General features: G+C 34.7%; 1 protein-coding gene across 1 annotated transcript in view; it reads left to right on the plus strand.

The window, feature by feature from the left end:
• The window catches only part of TTC6 (tetratricopeptide repeat domain 6), a 59593-nt gene that overhangs the window by 13980 nt on the left and 25535 nt on the right, over window positions 1–20078 (plus strand). The window contains exons 6-13 of the mRNA XM_085301718.1: window positions 1795–2004; window positions 8706–8856; window positions 9328–9432; window positions 10483–10587; window positions 13045–13107; window positions 14174–14601; window positions 15881–16364; window positions 18363–18492. Coding sequence (XP_085157844.1) covers window positions 1795–2004; window positions 8706–8856; window positions 9328–9432; window positions 10483–10587; window positions 13045–13107; window positions 14174–14601; window positions 15881–16364; window positions 18363–18492 — 1676 coding nt within the window. The remainder of the gene's footprint in view (window positions 1–1794; window positions 2005–8705; window positions 8857–9327; window positions 9433–10482; window positions 10588–13044; window positions 13108–14173; window positions 14602–15880; window positions 16365–18362; window positions 18493–20078) is intronic.

Genomic DNA, 20078 nt, shown 5'->3' on the forward strand with positions numbered 1-20078 from the left:
TTAAGAAATCACTCCAACTGATATAAGTTCAGATTTTGGAAACTTTTTGCCATCCAGTTTTATTTTTTTTAATTACATTGTAATTACATGATTACATTGCAAGGAGAGTGAAATGAATTGCAGTATCATAAGATAAAACACCATATACATTTACGAAGATTGCATATTCTTTTTCCATTTAAAAAAGCTGTATAAAATATTCTTTCTAATTTTAAATTAAATGTGATCTTCTTATTAAAACAGCGATCTCTGATTTCACACGTAAAATAAGTTCATTTCCATTTATGATGTAAAATGTATGAAATTAGTTCCTAAAAATTATCYATTGCATTACTTCTGGTGGCTGCAAGTATGCCTTAATTCTTAACCAGTCTTGTATGCTATGCCAATGAGTTGCTTTTCAAACTGGACATTTCATTTTTAGAACTTTTACATTTTATTTCCCAAATTTGATGTTTTTCTCCTTATTCAGGCAGAACTGCCACTAATTTCAGCAGACTTTGGACTGTAAGATCTGGTCAAATTACTTCTTGTAGACACTCAAAGTAATTAGGCTTTCTTCTGTATATTAAATTGTATGGCTTAAAAAAATGAACAGTTTTAATTAAAACAATATAGACTCTTTAACTGAGACTCTTATTTGTATTAGGTTGTTATGTGCCTATAAATTTAGGGGCTTAAGATACATTAATGTAACTGAGATATATTAAGATACATTAACTAACTATATAATGAGAAGCATATATTTAGAGAAATCTATACCTTGTAATTAGAGTATCATATAATAAATTCATTTTGTATTTTGCCTTATTTCATTGTAGTTCTTGCTGATTTCCCCTTTATAACATCTCTTTATGATACAAGGCACAGTCCTCATTAAAACAAACAAACAAGTTTTTGAAAGTGTCATTGTTTCTGGAGAACATTAGAAAACTAGTTAAACCTGAAAACTGTTCAGTGTAATTTCAAAGTGGAATTTTAACTATTTTTATTTGGGGTTTTCTCTTAAAATATGAAGGCACKTATGAACTTTTGATTAAAATTAGGATATATTTGGGGAGCCATTACTGAAGTTTTGCATCTCAGACGCTTTCCATATACTGCTCTTCACATTGTAACTGTCTGCACTTTAGACATTTATTAACTTTGTAGAGTTCATACAGTAGCAGGAGACTGTTTTTAGAACTTGATCCATGGCCTGTTGAAGTCAATAGACTTTCATTACCTTCAGTGCAAATTAGACTGGAGGGTTAAATGGTAGAATTTTTTAGTTACTAACTTTTCAAAGATAGCCAAAGACACTGTTTCCTCTAAAAYCAACAGTTTAATTGAAAAGTTAAGAAAAAGTTCAAGTGATAGCATGTCATAAACCTAATTCAGCATTTTAAGAGTATTTACAAGGTACTCGGTCATGGGAGAGAATTTGCAAATGAATGTACATAYAGCATTTTAACATAACATTTATTCGCATACCCAATTTAAGCCATAAACCTACGTTATGTACTTGGGTTAAATGTTCGGTGCAGCAAGTGAATGCTCTTAAATTAGGAAAGTAAAATTTTGACTTATATAGTTACTTTTTACTTTAAAATTATTACCAAATTTTTAGTTTTTGGTCTGTCTTTTGTAAGAAAAAAAAACCTCTCTCTGTAATAGAAATTGTAAAAAATTTATGCCAAGTAATTGTATTAGCAATTTGTGTCCTTTGGTCTGATATCTGTCATGATGTAGTATAAGATAAATTACATACTTTACATATGGAGTATGCATGTTGTTTCTTTTTCTTCTTTGTAGAGGTCAACATTATCCAGACATTCATTGTCTATGTACTGCTTTTCCGAGTTTTATGTTGCCTCCTGATTTACAATTAGCTTCTAGAATCTATCATACTTTAGACAGAAGAGGTCACAATGTCTTACTTACAGCAGAGGATCTGGACAATAAGGAGGAAGAACCAACCTGTTCAAAATATACTTACTTGAAAGAGCAAGCTGAAAGGAAGAGGTATGAACTTCTTTTCARGTTTTTGATTTTGTAAGTTAAAGTATTAGTTGCTAAGAAATAACTTTTCTGGTGATTCAATATTTCAATAGAAGTGGCAAAGAAAAATACTGAAAACATTTTGGCTTATTTTGGCAGGTATGTTTTAAAATAATTAGCACTAGCCTTAAGGCTAAAAGGCTTGTATTTTGTTCAGAATGTAAAATCTGCTGTTTATTTTTAAAATAAGTTGCATTTTGTAGGTATATTTTAAAAGATATGTCATGGATTAAATTATAAATCTATAAATGTTTATGCTTCATTCCACTCACGTGAGAAGTCCCACTGAAATCACAGATGCTGAACAAATAGAATAGGTTTTCTGTGAATGTCAAATTCTGCAAGAGTAAAAGGTTTAAAGTCCAGACCCACTAGCCCTTTATCACAGAGACAATTTGCATCAATCCTGATTCTGCAAGCACCTAGGAACAAGCGTAACTTTAAGTAATTGATTGTAGCTCTGTTGAGTTCAACATATGCGCAGTTAAGCACATTCAGAATTGGAGCCTCAGATAGATTCCCTGTAGTCAACTATATTCTTTGCATATAGAAAGGGTGCCCATGGGACAACTGTAGGCTCCTGTGTCTTTAATGTATGAGGAGTTGGATTAGAAGAAAATGAATGTTAGTTAAATTATTTTTGAGGGAAAAAAATCACATTAAAAATGTCAATGCARCATATCAAACAAGATGATCTGTCAGCAAATTTGTTTTATAAGAAGTGGTGAGAATATGTTAATGGGTTTTGGAATCTGTCTATTCACTTATTATATTACAATTTTTATATTTGACTGTTACAAATTTCTAGATCTGTGTTTTTTTGTTTGGGTTTTGGGCATATTTTGTGCTAAAATAATGTGAAATAAAGCTAGGCAATGAATATGAAGAATAATTCATTTTTTATTGCTTATTATTTGAGTCATTTTTTTGCCTTTTTTGGCCTTARCATTTTGTAAAGTAAGGTCAGAAATTTTAGAATTGGAGACCTAATAGTTTCAGGTTTTTCCTGATGGTTTTTCAGGCTGACATTTTGCTACTTACAGTTTCTGTATATCACCAGCCCCAGAAATATAAAATAATCGCTCATAAAATTTGTRGGTAACCTGAAGAATGGTAGAGTGATAAATAAGGATAAAGATAGTCTGTTTTACAGGGCAATTTGAATAGCTTGTTAAATTGGGCTCAYTTGAAAAACATGCATTTTAGTGCAGCCAAATGCAAGGTCATAAGGATAAGAATAGGGTATAGGGGTCATGCTTTGTAGGAGGGAGATTGTATTACAAAAGGAGCTTCATGGTCTTGATAGATAATTGACTGAAGATGGATGTGCAATACTTTCTGAACTGCTTAGCTTGARGTAAAGAAGGTAAAATAGTAGCTATAACACAGAAAAAAAAATGGAAGTAGGAATATTATACAGGGCTCTTCTGTTCCAGACAAGTGCTCTAACAAGAGAGATACAGTCATGCCACCACTTGTTCTCTCTTGGCTGCATGACTCTTGCATTCTTTTCTGTTCAACAGCATAACTTCATGTACACAGAATGGTCAAATAGTCTAATGGTGAATGAGGCTTGAATCCTCCGGTAGGCAACAGATTCTCTTTGCTGTCTCTCTGCTTTTAAATAGTGGATTATCATAAATAGATGGAAATTGCCACACTCTTTTTTTTTTCTCTGGCTGTCTTACAAAAGAAAAAAAAAAGATCCCATTGCCCTTCCTTGAAAGAATGGATGCATCTACCCTCATGTTCTGGATTTGAAATGGAAGTAAGTTTGTGATAGCAGCCCCTGAAAAATCTAAGCTCCAGAGAGGAGCAGCAGATTTCCTGCGGGTTAAATCCGTGATTCTTCCTCCATACGCAGGTTTGTAGGTATGTTGTGCACTTAGTGAGGAGCCTAGATACTTAATGTGTTCCAAATAACACTGTGGTGGAGCAAACAGAAGTGTTGACTCCTGTATGTGATCTCTCCTTTGCTTGAATACCTGCTCTTTATTAAGACGTTGAAAAAGATCCTTATGTTGTTTTTATACCTGAGATTTAAGAAATGGCTTGAATTTGTTACCTGCATAGTATTATTTCTAACTGAAGAGGATTTGCTAGACAAAAGCATTGCCATTCCAGTAGTTGAAATTTCAGTCTAGACAAACTGAGAGTAGATGGAAGATTTGGRTATATAATAACAAAAACAGCAAGTTCTGGAATAGCTTACTCATGAATGAATTACTGCTTGCAGCCTTTAGATCAAGATGAAATGTATTTCTGGGGTATATGCTGAGTTTCAACCAGAGATACTGAGCTTGCTGCAGAAACAGTGTTGAAATCGTATTATCTGTATTATTTCGCAAGTCAGGTTGGGTGATCATAGTGCTTTTCTTTGACCTTAAATCTGTGAATCCATAAAATTGCTGTACGAAAGTTGCTAGTTCTTGATTTCCTTTGATACAATCAAGATGAGCCTACCCATCAAGCATGGTATTATTTCAGGGTGCAGGGCTAGGCCCTGATCTTTCCTTTTGGTCAGTGTGAACTTCTTGCATCTATCAAGAATTTTGTGCATATCTCACTTGCTGCCCTATTTGAACATTTGGTTTTGGTTCTGCAACATTTTCTGTCWGTTGGACGGATACAGACAGAGTATAAGGATGTAATGAGAATGAGGACACTGATCAGCTTTGTAAGCAGGGATTTTAGCATACCAGTGACCCAGCCATTAAATATTTTGTAGGTAGCAGTGGAAGAGGTTTTAAGGAAATTCTGAGAGAGAATAATCTGTATTAAGTTTTTCTCAAGTGTGAGAGGCAGCATGAGGAAAGGCAAAAAGATGTTCAAAAAGGAAAAAAAGATACCTAGGAAGTCAGTGTTGGAGTCACAAGTCACTCAAAAATGGTAGGTGACCTCTCTTACTGATCTAGAGATGACAGGAAAGGGAAAGGTTGTGAAGGTTTTGAAAGAAGAGGAGCAGCTTTCAAAAAAAATTTTTTTTGAATTAGCTTCTCTTTTTCTGTCATCTCAAAGAATGAGATGACATGTTCAAAGCAAGGAACTATGATCTTTGCAATAGCTCTTTTAATGGGTGTGAGCTGAGCACTTGTACTAGCCTTAGTACGAGTCTAAGAGGTGACACAGCAACTAAGATATGAAATTAGATACTAGACTTTTAGCTTGTAGAAGGATCAGAAGAAGGCTTTAATACAGGAATGTGGTGAATGATACTCCAGTTCTGAGTCTGAGTGAATGATGGGATCCATAGTGGTGAAGAAATAAAAGATGCTATGAAGATTGAAAAGGGAAAAGCTGGTAAGATCCTTGTATTTCAGTCTTACTGAGCTAGCACTGGCAGCCAGGCAACCTAAGAGGACAATAAGTTGATGTTTTTGTGCTGAACAGATCAGTGAGTCGTGCTCTGATCCATAACCGTGGAGAGGGTTCCCAAATATGTTTTTACTACAACATTACTAGAAATACRGAGTAGAGGAAGAAGAGATGTAAGCAGAGCATAAAATCTCCTGAAACACGCAAAAAAATTGAAGCAGTTAGATGAGAGTAGAGTTAGGCGAGATGAATTGTATAAGCGATGGGAGGACAGGATTTCCGAAAGAAAATGGTTTGTTTTTAAAGAGCTAGCCAACAGGTTAAGGAAGTGGAGGAGGAATCTGAGCTTTATGTCAGTAGAGATTTTAGGAAGAAAGGTTTCAGTGGAGAGTTTCACTCTCGGCAGGTGGAAAGAGTTAAGAAAAATGCATATGCTGAAATTCTTTGCTGAATTCGTTTAGAAGACTAAAATCTTTGGAGCACTGCCATCTAGTGGCAGCATCTACAGTCATCAGCTTTTAACTTTTAAAAACTGGTTGTGTATGTGAGCCTTGAAGGTCACACGTATAATTTATTTGACACTGGTTTAGGCATTTTTAAGAATGTAGCTGTCTGCATTTCATTACTGATCAGTTCCCTGCATTTGGCTAATTTCACAACTGCAAATAATCTAAGTAGGGTTAAGCATGATATTTGTATAGTGGATAGTAAAATTCAAATGACTTTGCTCTTTAAATAGCAATAGATCTATTTTCTTTAGGTTTTCAGTACTAGTTCTAAGTTCTTCTGTGAAGGACTCTTGGTTGATTGTAACAAAGTCCAAGCGAGCCTACAGTGGTAGGACATGGAGAATGAGCTCGAGAAAGCACTAATTATTTTGCTTTGAAGTCTTGTCTTCACTATGAAAAGTTCGTTTCTTTTTTAAACCTGTAGATAGCTTTACATTTTTTTTTGTAGACATGCAGCAGAGCAGGGTTCATCAATTTGCCAAAATGCAAACTTTGCAAGTGTCGCTCTCCTGGGGTTCCTTGTTTTTGCTCTCCTGTTTTATCTTGGTATATTTTATAGGCATCAGTTATCTGAAGGTTAAAAATGTTCCTTTCTTAATTATAAAGATGAGTATAAACAGAATATATTTTTATGAAGATATTAATTGGAAGGTCAAACTTTCTCCTGATAAATATCCTGCAATAATTTTAATAACTTTAATTCAAACCTGCAGAGTTTGTAGCTTCATGCTGTTTGGTAAGATTCCTTTTAGCAGGAATACCTGCATCTCCCTGAGACATTCTGATTTTACAATTTTTTGCCAACAGATGAAAACAGAATAGATCAATAGATCAGAATATTGGATGAATAATATTATTGCTTGGAGCTTTCATTTGTTTTGTTTCTCTCTTCCAGAAATGGAAAGTCTGAATGYTGCTTCACATTAACTTGCATTTTATTCCGTAGTATAGATTCCTTGAATTAAAAACTGTTTGTGACAAAAGTACTCTATAAGAGGGGCAGTCCTTTTCGCATTGGTCACTTAAGTCGCTTCTTACCACCAAATACTAAAGTATGTTTCAACTGATTATTTTCTACCTTTTTATATCTTGTACACTTTACTTGACATTCCTTTTATGCAGACTCCCACCTTGAAGGTCAGAACCACCAAATACTTAGACATAAAGGAAAAACTAGAAAGGCCACTTACCAAAAGTTAGGTTTTCAGTTCTTGTTTTTCTTCCCCGTAAGTAATAGATCTTTTGTCAAAACCTCCACTTGAACATTCCTGAAAGTAGTTCAAGAACTACTCCCAGAGCTATGATCTCTCTTCCTGTGTGAGAACTACTGCTTTGGTCTAGTGCTGTTTTTTAAAGATTCCTTTTTAAAATTCAACCACGCTTCAGTTTGGAAAGCATTTTGTTTGCTAAATAGGATGGCTTGTTCTCGGTTGTGCTGAGACCACTCCTCCCCTTAGGCACCACTGTGATAGTTTAAATAGGTCTTAAAATGGAAATACACGGCACTTAATATAAATGAGAATCTGGTCCACTCTAGCAGATGTTCATGGGACAGGGAAATTACTACTAATAAAAAACATAGTTTCATGAAGGCACAAGGAAACTTCGTTATTAATTCAGTGTTTTCAGGAAGAACTACCCCAAACCTGAATAACGCCAGTAGATGTCACTGTTGGCATGTGCGGATGTGTGGAGAAAACTCARGTGTTCAGTGTAAAGTGTATTTTAGTTTACATACTTATGGTCACCTGAAACTGAGTGGTTTTTGCATTCTTTTATACATATAGTACATATTTTGCCATTTATTACATTCTGTGCTTGTAATTGCTGATACAGTAAAGACTATATATGTGAGAGCTTAAATAATTGTTATATTAGAAGATAAACAAGGACAAAAATATAAAYGTAATTTCTACTGTCTATAAAGTAAAAATATCCATTATCATTTTGTGCGTAAGTCCTGTAAAATACCTGTTCAGATGATGAATGTTATAAGACCCAAAATACTTGTTGCTACTATTTTCTAAAATAGTTTACCAGTTTAGTAGTAGTAATGGTYTTCAGATATAAGTTTCCCTTTTCACATGCCAGGAACAAAGGAAACAGAGGTAGAAGAAAGAGGAACAATTGTATAGCTGTGAATATGTGTGTGCATATGTGTATACACATATGCACATGTATTTATGAGTTACATTGTGTTGCGTAAAAATATATTCGCTATTTTTGAAATTGAAACGATTGTAGATAGGAAATTAGGATGTATAATTACTTCATACTACAACTTTAGAAAGTGAAATGTTCCCTTTGTATGATGTTTGCAGTAGGTAAGTTTATAAAAGTGAGCAAACAAAAAAGAATCAGAATCCAATCCCCAGTGTAATCTCGAAAGATCTTATTGAGAAGCAGCCAGACATTCCTGCTGAAATCAGTTCCCTGGCATTTAAATATATAGCTGATCATAAGTACTTAAATGGTGTATTTGCTGTGCTTGAAGTTATGTCTGTAATACTTTTCTTGCTGATTTAGATGTTGATGTTGCATTTTTCTTGTGACTTCATGTAATATACCCCATGAATTTGATCGTGAAAGGCTTCTGGAAATTACTTAGAATGTGATTGCAAGAATTACAAGTTTGACACCAGGTTTCTGGCGTGTGTTAAGTTATTCCTATCTTGAGTTCTTCCCTTCTAAGATAAAAGAATATTTTGTACATTTTACTCATTATTTACTTTCAATYTGATTCAAATTTTACTTAATTTTATCTTTAAATAACAGCAAGCTATTTTTGTGCTTTTAATACTGGACATCTAAGTAATTTATTCATCTTTTCTGTTGCTGCAGAATTTGTTATGAAGGCGTTCCTATTTCAGAGCAATTCCAGAAGGATGAGATTCATGTCCTTCCTCCTCATGCATCAAAAAGTCTAACAGAATGGCAAAGAACAGCTGAATATTGTCTTAAAAAGCCACAACTGGAACTGCTAGGAGAGAAAGTAAGAAATATTTTTGATAAATGTGAGACACCAAAATCTGAAAAAGTTTTGGGTTTTGTTCTTTGGTTGTATAAACACCTATGAAATAAAGATCTACTGATTTTTTTTTTTTCAGTGTTTGACCATATGTGATATAAAAATATATATGGACATTTCTGTTGATGGAGAACTTAGATTTTTTTATATTCTGAAACATCATGCCTCAGTTCTGATTTCTTTCTCTGAAATAATAATAAATGCTAAGATGCTAATTAGTAACAAATAAAAACACTAGAAGAGCAAGCTAGATAGTTGATTCAGGCCGAGAAGCCCTTTACCTCTCAAGATTTCATTGCATGWGGCGTTTTTTTGACAAAGTCATATTTACTAAAGACTGGCATCTTATCACGTAGTAGTTATGTTCAGATTTAATACAGACATTTATAGACAGAATTGTTGTTAGTTGGTAACTGAATTATATTTGTTTTGAAGGCTTCCATTTATCCAGAAGCTTTAAAAATGTTTTGGGCTCCAGCACCACCAAAATTCTCTGCTCCAATTTCTTCCATGAAGGAAATTTTATTTCCTACATATGAGGTAAATATTTTAAATGAATTTTTAGTGTTCCAATCTTTTGCAGAAATGCATATCTTTCTCTAATGTATTTGTTAACTCTAACAGTTGTGTTATATTCTGCTATTTTATTAACATTTCTGCATATTATAAGCACGGTTGGTAAGTCATTGCACACTTTGTAAGTGTTTTGAATAGTATTGCTTTAGCTTTATTTTTGTAGAAATGGAAATTAAGTTTCTAGTAATAAGTGTTCTTAATTACCATTTCCTATTATGTTATCCTGCTTAGTACTTGTTATATTTTAATTATTTGAAGTAAATAACATCTTTCCYCTGTTGTGTCTTTATGTAGAGTTACTTTTACATAACATTTTTCTTCAGCTATGCTGACAATGATTTTTGTTAAAGTGGGATAAAATAATTTTTATATTTAACAAATTCTATTCTRGAAAAAATGCCCTTTTTGAGTTTTGAAATGTTTTGAATCTCCATTGTGATCACGTTTTTGGAAGAGACGAGTCATTCACGTMAAAGGGCATGGCTACTGAATGGTGCATGTATTAGCAGCACTCTGCACCTTGGCAAAGGTTACAGAGAAACTAGTGTTTCATGACAACTTCATTCCTCTGTGTAAAAGACAAAGAAGAGAGATTCTTCAGTATAGATGAACTGATAGCAAGAGTAAYGTGGTATGGTTCTGCTACCTACATCTCCTAGCCTTACTATGTCTGCACTGAGCTGTGTTAATGTTGCTGTGTGGACTGCTGCAAGCTGACATAAGTTACCAAGTCTACAGGGGAAAATCTAGAGAATCAGGTAGCAATAACTGATTCCATCATGTCCTTGCCTCTTGTGCACCATGTAAATCTTGATCACATTAAAGAATATGYCCCCAGTGTCTATCCATCTGAAGCCTAGGATATAGGGCTTCTGCGATATTGGACTTGATCATCATAAATCTCTAGCCCAAATATAGACTTTGTTTATTAATTTGTTGCTATGTTTTTTTCTATAGCTGGCTAAAATAATAGTACTGCACGAATTAATATATTTGCATATTTGAATATTTCAGAGCAATGTTACTGAAGGTGTTGTATTTGAAGAATTCACTGATCTTCAAAAAAATGAAGAGTTAGAAGCTGAGGAAGGCGATCGTGATTTCTGCAATTATGAACTGGTGTTGTATTGCAGTACTTTTTTWAAAAAAATATAACATTATAAAAATTAAGCTTACCAAAACAATTCTTGGTTTTAAGATCTGTATGTAATATAGAAAATGTTTCTATGTCATTGACTTCAAGAAACAATTTTGTTGTGTATATATACTTTTTTTTAGGGAAATGAAATTCAGTATTTTGAATTGCTTAATTTCTGAATAGAAAAAGCTAAACCTCCATTTTTAGACCTGAGACTGTACTTAATTTAGGATGTTGGAACTTCTACTGATATTAGCTGTGTATTCATATCCTTTAAGACTTAGGAAAGTATACGTGTAGAAAAAGTCATTGCATATTTTAAAGATTTTTCTTGATTTTAAATATGATAGCATTATGTGAGGAGGAAGATTTGTGACATAGGAGTTTTTTGGGGAACATGACATATCTCAACAGGGTGGCTTACTGGATATTCCACTTTACCCAACCATATAAAAAGCTGAGTCAGGAAGCTGAACAGGGGAAGATAAAAATTYCGCATACTGGGAAACGTCTATATAGAGTTTCTCAGAATGTAATATTAAAGGACAGGCAAAGGAATTCCATGCGGGTGGCAGACTGAAGTATGGCTCTCAGCTATCGCGTGGGTCTTTCCAGTTACAGAATGCTGAATTTTTGATCTAGGTCTTGGAAGCAATGTAGGAATAAGGGCCATAAGCACCACTGAGAACATGGAAGTGGTAAATGATGCTGTTTAGTTAAATGTGTTTACACAGGACTAGCTGTTTCTAGCAAATGGATCTGAAAGGTGGAAGTGGGTGGAAGCTTAGTCAGATCCCGGGAGAAGTAAACTGAAAATCTTTCTTTACTAAAGAATTTGAGGTACAACTGAGTGTTTCTGTAGCTAAAATGCAGCTGAAACCTTGGAACTGCAGGTGCTACTGCARCTTCCGTTGGAACTGAGAAAGACCAACGAACAAGTGGATGTATTTGCATCTAGACCTGGGCAAACTGAGGCAGGCATAGTGTTACTGCAACTGAGCTCTCAGATACACTTTAGTGAATAAAGGCCCTATTTAATATTGTTGTAATTTTGGGCTTCATCTGCAATTTGGGACTGTGAGGGCAGTTAAGATCTATTGGATAATGTGCTTTCTGTTTGAAGGAGAGACATACTGGGAAAGTTATGTTGCCTTCGTGAGATTTTAATAGTGGCTATGGGTATCTGAGGATCTATCATTCAAGAGAATGTGACTTACGGATGGCATGGGAGCAGTGCAAAGTGATAAATTTGATAACGGTAAAGGAACCCATGATAGTGTAAACACTTACTGCAGGAATTGGCTAGATATAATGAGAACCTTATTCAATATGTCAAAAAAGAAATGTTCTGTGGTCAACTTTGCATGTCTCCTACATCCTTTGCAGCCAGGAAGCAGCAACTTTAAAAAAAATTATTCTATACAGGGATAAAAATTATTTGGAATTTTGTGCCTGAAGTCAATCATGATACAAAGATATTACAGCTATGTTAAAAATATAAGCTAGTTTGGAATTGTGCAATAGAGATGAAGACTGCTGGTAGCCATTTGTCTACAGGAAAACTGGTTCATTAGATACAATAATTGAAAGTAATGAAAGTTGTAATTATACACCAAAATATATGTATACCTACTGATTTACTTACAGACTTCTTGGGAACATTTCTGTTAAGGAGAAAGCTTTTTTGTTTTTTTGTTTTTTTTTTTTTTGAACTTTTATTACAGAAGAAAACTGTTTCCTTCATTCAAACAGAAATGATTATGGTATAAGTAGACCTCTTAGCACGTTAACGATATCTGTTTTGCTAGTTGTTGCACATTCAGTTTCTCAGACAGAAGTAATGCTCTTATTGAAAATTACTGTTGTGTTGATGTAGCCATATTATCGTCTGGGGTTCCCAAGGCAAAAAAAAAAAGTACATGTAAGTAATGTAACTCCATGCTCGATGAGCGAGTCTGACACTTTTAGGAATTGTTGTGCCTAATACATATTGATTGAAAAGACATCTCCTCACATCCAGGAAATTCAGTCTAGGTGATCAACAGTGTGGCATATTCACAGCRTGTTGAACTTACTGTGCATGCACAGAGCATCTGTGCAGCACATGTATAGAATATATGCACTCCTAGAAGTGYCCAGCTGACTGCAATTGCTCTGTAGGATTAATCTGTATAAGTACGTTGGATATGTCTGGGATTTTCAGACATCTGGCAGTGGAAATAGGCTTAAGACATCTGGAAATACAGATAAATGCACTCCTTACTCCACTCAGACAAGGGCAGGGCTTTCTGGGGAAAATTCAGATTCCTTCAGARATTATCTTTATTTTTGGTAGTCCCAGCTTTTAAAAGTAGAGTTTTTCTGAAAGCTCTATCATATTAGACTCAGACTAATTCAGACTTATTTCCCCCCCTCCTTTTTTTTTTTTTTATCTATAGGCAAAAACTATTCTGAGAAGATACCATTCATTGTCAGATTTTTCCAACAGTGAGAAATTAGAGGTATTGTTTTATATCTACATGTATTTATTCCCAAACTGTGATTTTGTAGAAGAAATTCTTGCACTAAATTGAATTAAACTTAGTATTTTCTTAATAAATGCAAAAATCAGATTCTGAAAGGTCTCTTTCAAGTGGCTTAGCAATATTGAATCTCTCAATTTCAGAGTAGGAGAACACAGATCTGTACTAAGAACCCCCCATTTATTTTACAGGCRTTTGGATATTGGCCTTATTTATTTCAGCTGTCCATACTCATTCAGCTAATCTGAAAAAAGTGCAATAACTTACTTAAAGGCTTGCAGTATCAGCTCCTTAGATTTCAGACATAACACAGCATCAACGTTGTCTTTTTGAACTGTAAATTTCAGGCAGTGCACATGAGATTGCTTTTTAATTTCTTTGAGGATGTGTTATCCTTAGTATTATAGTGCATGTTAGACGAGTCAGAATAAATGAAAAGACTGAGAAGCACTAGAAAAAGCAGTAGAAAAGACTGAGAGTACATTAACTACAAACAAAACTTACTTAATTACAATTAAACACCAGAGTATAACAATTATCCTGTAGTTCTTGATTTTRTCAGGTGATGGGGGCACAAAGTACAGAAGTACACATTTCTGTTCAGATTTTAGTTCTGCTTCCATGTAACACAGCTGTAAAGCCAAGCATTTTAGAGAGTCCTTCCATCTTTTCATCGGACTTCAAAAGTCTATCTCAGTTCATTTTTTGGTAAGCAGCGCTACCGGGGCATACRTTTTTGTTTTTAAAATTCAACTTTTATATGAAGAGTGGGAGTTTCTAGTTCAAATTTCTTGTTATATTTTTATAGAGAAGATTAATTTTAGTCCTTTTGCCAGCTTCCGACAACACTGAATTAGTGTTTTAGGTCTCATTGTTTTGACACACAGTCTGAGGTATGCAGACCCCACTACCCAATTAAATTATTTTCTACTATGTAGTCCCCACGGCAAGAAACAAAATCCAATCCATTAAAACTCAGCAAATGTAATATGCAGATCTTATTTTAAATGGACATAAATAATTTAAGTTTCCTTTTTTCTAACAGATAAGTTTGATTAGAAGGTCAGTCTCTGCTCCAGAGATGACTACTTTCAAAGATGGAACTGTGTTAAAGGTGTCAGCTAATTTCAAAACCAGCATGAAAGAGTTGAAGTTTATGAAGCAACAGATAGCTGAGCCAGAAGTTGAGACAAAAATTGGGARAAGCTCCCCTACCAAGCATCCTTTGAATCAAGTGTGTGATGATCCACAGTCAGTGCAGACACACACACCAGTGGAAAAAATGCCTACTTCGCCTGGACAAGAGGATAGTGAGAATAACATTGTTCTTGCTGAGAGATCTCAAAAGACTGGGATTAAACACCCTGTTTTCCCAAGAAAAAAGAAAACAAAGAAATCAAAGAAAATAATAGACTCTAGAAAATTAGAAGCTGTGATTAAGAAATTAAGTCAACCCCCAAAGATTCTTAAAAGGTTTTCTTTTAATTAATGTATATTGCCTTTTAAAAGAATATATTATAATTCGTAGCYGTATTATTTAATTCTATATTTTGTATTTCTGGATATTAAGTATTACTCTGAAATTTAGGAATTATGGTTTAGTTATTTAGGATAATATTTCTTTTTTAATGCAAAGAAAAATAAATACTTTTCAAGRGTTTTTAGGATATTTAGTACATATTGCACTTTAAACAGTAAGTGTTGCTTCATGCAATGACAGAAAAAGATTTATCTAAATGAATGATTAAAAACTTTGTGACAAATTTTCTGTTTTTATGTATCACACTAAATATCTTGTTGGTGAATATTTATTATTTATGTACTTAGGATGTGATACAAAGTCTTTTTTTTTTTTTTTTTTAATGCACCTTTCCACAGCATACTGTTATAGCGAGCTGTAACTAATGGAGCTGGTGGCATTTTTCCAAAGTCATCTTTGAGAGGGGTACAATATGTTTTATGTTGACAAGCTTTCATATCAGATTTGCTAAGATCGAGGAGGTTTTGTCTTTGTCCTGTTGTATATGTTATTCATGCGAGGACTTGCTTCATTTTTCCRTTAATTTCCCCCCTTTTCCCCAGTGGGATCCCATTTACAAAAGCATAGATACATAAAATATTATCTCTGTATTCCCTTTTAGTATTCCCTTCTGTGTTAGCAAGAATAGTATTGTTTGTGATAAAGATTAAGTGTTTCTATTTGAAAACCTCTGTTTCTTTGGTTTCAAAGTCTCAAAGCAGATGTTGATATAAAACATTTGTGAAGGTTCTCATCTTAGAAGCTGTGAGTTTTCCCAGATTATAATTTTGGAAATGTAAATTCAAGTGTTTTTTCACCTTACAAATTGGGTGGTGCTTTTTATGTTTGTGTTGTGCCTCCTCATAACCTCAGTAGGATCTATCATCTATGTACTTATCTATCCATGATTTATAATCTGTGTATTTAACCATGTTGGTAATTATCCGCTCTGAAATATGGTTCCTTCTTAGGTTTAGTCTTGTCCATTTAAACCTAAGTTAGAAGTTTTCAGAGGTGGTAAGCATGCAGTTGCAAGTAAGTGCTGAATGGAAACGTGAATCACTCAGCACAGTTCTGCTGGTTTCTTTCCATAAATGGCTGATAAGTTAGAAAATTACTTTTAACAAGATAGTAARCAATAGTTATTTGAATAGTTGTTGCTTGACAGATGTAATTTGTATCTGGGATAATGTATCTGGGAACCTTTAATTTTAATATATTTTTTTCCCTCAGGTCTGTGTCCCTGGGAAGACTTCCTATTCATGATAAATTCAGTATCAAGGTATCTTCAGCAGTCAGACAATATCGTAGTCCTAGTATCCCTTGTTTATTAGATTTTGAAGCGTTTGCAAGAGTGAGGGGTGGAATTCCAAAAGAAACTTCTGCTCGCAAATGGGTCAGTGGAATATGGAATTGCTGGTTTGATGAAATTTTCCCACCTAGTAGGACTGATTTTGAGGAGAAGGATATCAAATTACTCAAAGGAACTAGGAAGGACTTGCAAGAAGCAGATCTACGGAGAGAACTAGTTGACTCAATGCAGCCTGTTCCACTTGAAGATGCAGCAGTTAGTGTTGGAGATTTAGAAGAAGAAGTAAGACGACTGACAGTGCTAATAGAAAAGGAAGAGCAACCTTTAGCTTTTCACTATTGTAGACGTGGAGCAATACAAAGAAAATTAGGCAAGTTAAAGTCAGCTATGGATGACTTGGAAAAAGTAAGTTTAATGCCAAGTTTTTCTTTTACCAAGAACGTTTTTTTTTTTCTTTGTTTTTCTTTCTTAACTAAGAATCTGAGTTCTCCCAAGGAGGCAGTTGGAAGCATAGAAGAGTTGGTAACTAGCTGAATGCTTTTGCCCTTCTATGTCAAACCCAAGGTCAGTCCTGGGAGAATACCATAAAAAGTTCTACTCTAGTGTTTTCCAGGCACCATAATGTTTCTTTGGGGACCCTTACTCAGGATGACAGTCCCAAGACCTGAACTGGCCTATGTATGTTGGGGATAGAGTATGAAAAACAACTCTTTTACTTCAAGTCCTGCTACTGGAACAGCTTATGAGCAGATTTTTAGTATCTGCAAAAGCATAGGGAAAAATAAATTGAAAAGCAATGTGTCTTGTGCATAATAAAAAATATCATTTGATGCTAGTATTTTATAGAATAATGATGTAGTAATGCTCTCTTCTGTATGTATGTTTATTTTTTCAACACTTCTAAGTTTCCTTTATAGTGCTACAAAACTGCTATTGCTTCTGTCTGAGACCGCACAACTTAATAATAAAAAAAGAACCAAAACCAGATAAAGACATTGCTGCAAAAACAGAAACGAAAAGAATATTTTTAAAGTGTATCATTTAAAAGTAGAAGCTACTTAAGCTTTTAAAAACATCTTTAAGCAGTGGTACAATTCTATGTATTTGTGAAGCCGGTGCAGAGAAGTCGCATGTTGTACTTTGGGACTGGTATTTTCACTGCCATTTAACAGACAGCYATATTAAAGACAGATGTAATCAGATTGACACTCCAAAATACTTCGTGCTATATATGACCTCATACAGCAAAAGATGTCCTCCGTTTCTTAGCCAGCATCTCCAGTTATCAGCTCTTTGCACCGAGCTTTTGTTGGTGTCTTTTGGGGAGCAGTCCTCGCCAGCTGCTTTGGTGAGGTGCGCGGTCCTTGGAGTGTGCTGCCTGATAATGCGACACTGAACTGTCCTTTTGTGTTGCTGTTGCTCTGGGGGAGTAGAATGCCAGCCAGCTGTCAGTCTTGCTGAMAGCATTCTTTGCAAAAAGCACCTTTAAATAACAATATTCATAGCAACTCGATGATCTGTTTCATCTCATCTTTTTGTTCACCTAGAACTTTAGGAACAGATTGTCAAGTATCTGAAAGGTTATAAATTCCAGACTGTAATGCAGAGCTTCCAAACCTTTTGGACTTATGGGCCAAGATCAGATCTCAACATTTCAAAGTTATTGCATATCATAGTGAAAACATTATTGATTTTTCTCTTCAGTAACATATATGAACACTATTGACTGTGTGTTTTATGGATTCTACAAATAGTTACAGGACAAAATTCGAGAATTACTGTTGTAGCAGACTACTGTCTCAGATCGGTATCAATTTTCTCRATGATCTGTTTCATCTATATTTATTTCCATATGGCTGTTAAGTGTCTATTGTATGCATAATGAATATATGTGGAATACATTATTTGAATGATAATATTCAGTAAAGTGTTTTCTGCTAGGGAATATTAAGTACTTTCTAAAAGGATCATAATAGCATAGTTTGAAAATAAYAAACAGAGGACATGTTAATTATTTCTTTCAAACAGGAGATCAATTGATAAGRTTGTTTTAAACATTTATTCCCTGGAATTCTCTTAGAGATATTTTGATCTTCTAGAAGTAATTCAGATAACTATTTTAAAGAAATAAACATGATAATATCCCAGGCTTATTTATATTTTACACTGAATATACTGGTAGCATAGACTTTGATTYTGCATATGTGTAAGCACAAGAGGCCTTTAAATAAATGACATCAGTCAAACTTTTCAGGTCCTTAGGTTTAATAGAAGTTTGCTGGTCTAGGTCTTTTCTGGAAACAAATCTATGCAAAAAATAGTTCCAATGTGCTATTTTGAGCACTTACTAAAAAAAATCTTTCCACAATTTAATTAATATTTGCTTCTCATATTTTGTTACAGGCTATAAGCTTAGAACCACTACTACTTAATGCTTACTGGCATAGACATTTGATTTACCTCTTTCAAGAAAGAATTTCTGCTGCTTTGGATGACCTGAATTTCATAAGTAATTGGAGCAAAAACAAAGCAGGCAAGTATTWGTTAAAGCATAACCAAACTTTTTAAGCAGTTTGTTTTTCACAGTGCTTTTTCTCTATTTGCCCTCAGTCCCAGTTCTGTAAATGTTTATGCAYGTATTTAAACTTACAGCAGTGGGCTTGTCTGTGTTATAGAAAGATTACAAAGCGGACGTGAATCTTCGAAGGTTTAGGACAGAAGCTGAGTTTCTGAGACAAAAATAGGTATTTAATTTTAGTGAGTTTAAAAAAATGCAAGGAAAAAAAATGCACAGAAAAAAAACTTCATGGCAACTGTATCCATTAATTTAATGTGAAAAGCTGATAAGCAATCCTGTCATGGGGACAGTGTGATATTAAGTACATTAAGTCAGCCCTGCTCTGCCATACCTTTTAACTGAGGAGGAGGAGCTTGAAAGAGAAAGATGCCATCTAGTTGGCAGACCAAGGAAGAGAATAGAATTTGGTCCCCAGCTTCCAAAAGAGGGCTGACAGAAGTTTCGTGGATGATTGCTGCCCACTGGAGACTAGGTAGCAGTTCTGCGGGAATGGACCTTGAGAGCCTTGTGGACAAGTTGAACATGAGTCACCAGTRCGYCCTTGTGGCAGGGAAGGTTAAAYTATGCAGGGAAGGTTAAACTATACGCTGGATGCGTTAGTGAAAGTGTGGCCAGCAGGTCAAGGAAAGCGATTCCTTGCTACTTGCTGGTCATGTTGCTGCACCTGCAATAGTGTGTCCAGTTTTGGACCTCCAGTACAAGAGAGAGAGACTGGAGAAAGTCCATTAGAAGGCCATAATGATGATCGGCGGCCAGAAGCATGTAGCATATAAGGAATGGCTGAGGGAGATGAGTTGCTTAGCCTGGCGAAGGTTAGCCTGGCTAGGCGATAACTCTGTCTTCAGCTGCATAGTGTGTGGTAGTAGCAAAGACAGAGGTAAATTCTTCTGAGAGCTGCACAGCAAAGGAACAGACGGCGATGGTGCAAGTTGCAATAAAGGAAATTTCAGCTGGATATGAGGAAAACATACTTCAAAATGAGAATGGTTAAAGCACTGGAGCAGATGTTTGTTGAAGACTTTCAAACTGGACAACCAATCAACATGACCTAACTTTAAAGTTAGTCTACTCTGAGCAGAAGATTGGAATATGTGACCTTGAGAGGTTCCTTCTGACCTAACCTTTTTTTTTAATGATTCTTTAAATAACTCAAAGCTGATAATACTTTACTGAGACCTTTTCTCTGTGCAGAGCATCCAAAGGATAGCTAAGCAACATACTACGTTTTAAAGCTGCTATATTACTCTTTTGAATACAGTTCATTTATTATGTGCTTTCAATCTATAGTTTAAGCAGTTATAGAGAATCAGCCAGTACTGTAATAGATAAATGTTTTTGTAAAAAGTCACATTGGCAGGAATTGTCATGAAGGGGAAAAAATATTTAGATTGAAGGGTGACATCTCCAGAAGATCAAATCATTATAAATCTCTCATGAATAAATGTAGGCTGGAAATTGCAAGATGGCTTCTCATTATTTCAGTAGTGAAGCTCTGGAGTGTTTTTTTTAAATTGGGTCGTGGCACAAAGGAACCTAAAGCA

Source organism: Rhea americana, unplaced genomic scaffold (genome assembly GCF_003343005.1).
Source record: "Rhea americana isolate MKP2758 unplaced genomic scaffold, rheAme1 scaffold_18, whole genome shotgun sequence".
NCBI lineage: Eukaryota > Metazoa > Chordata > Aves > Rheiformes > Rheidae > Rhea > Rhea americana.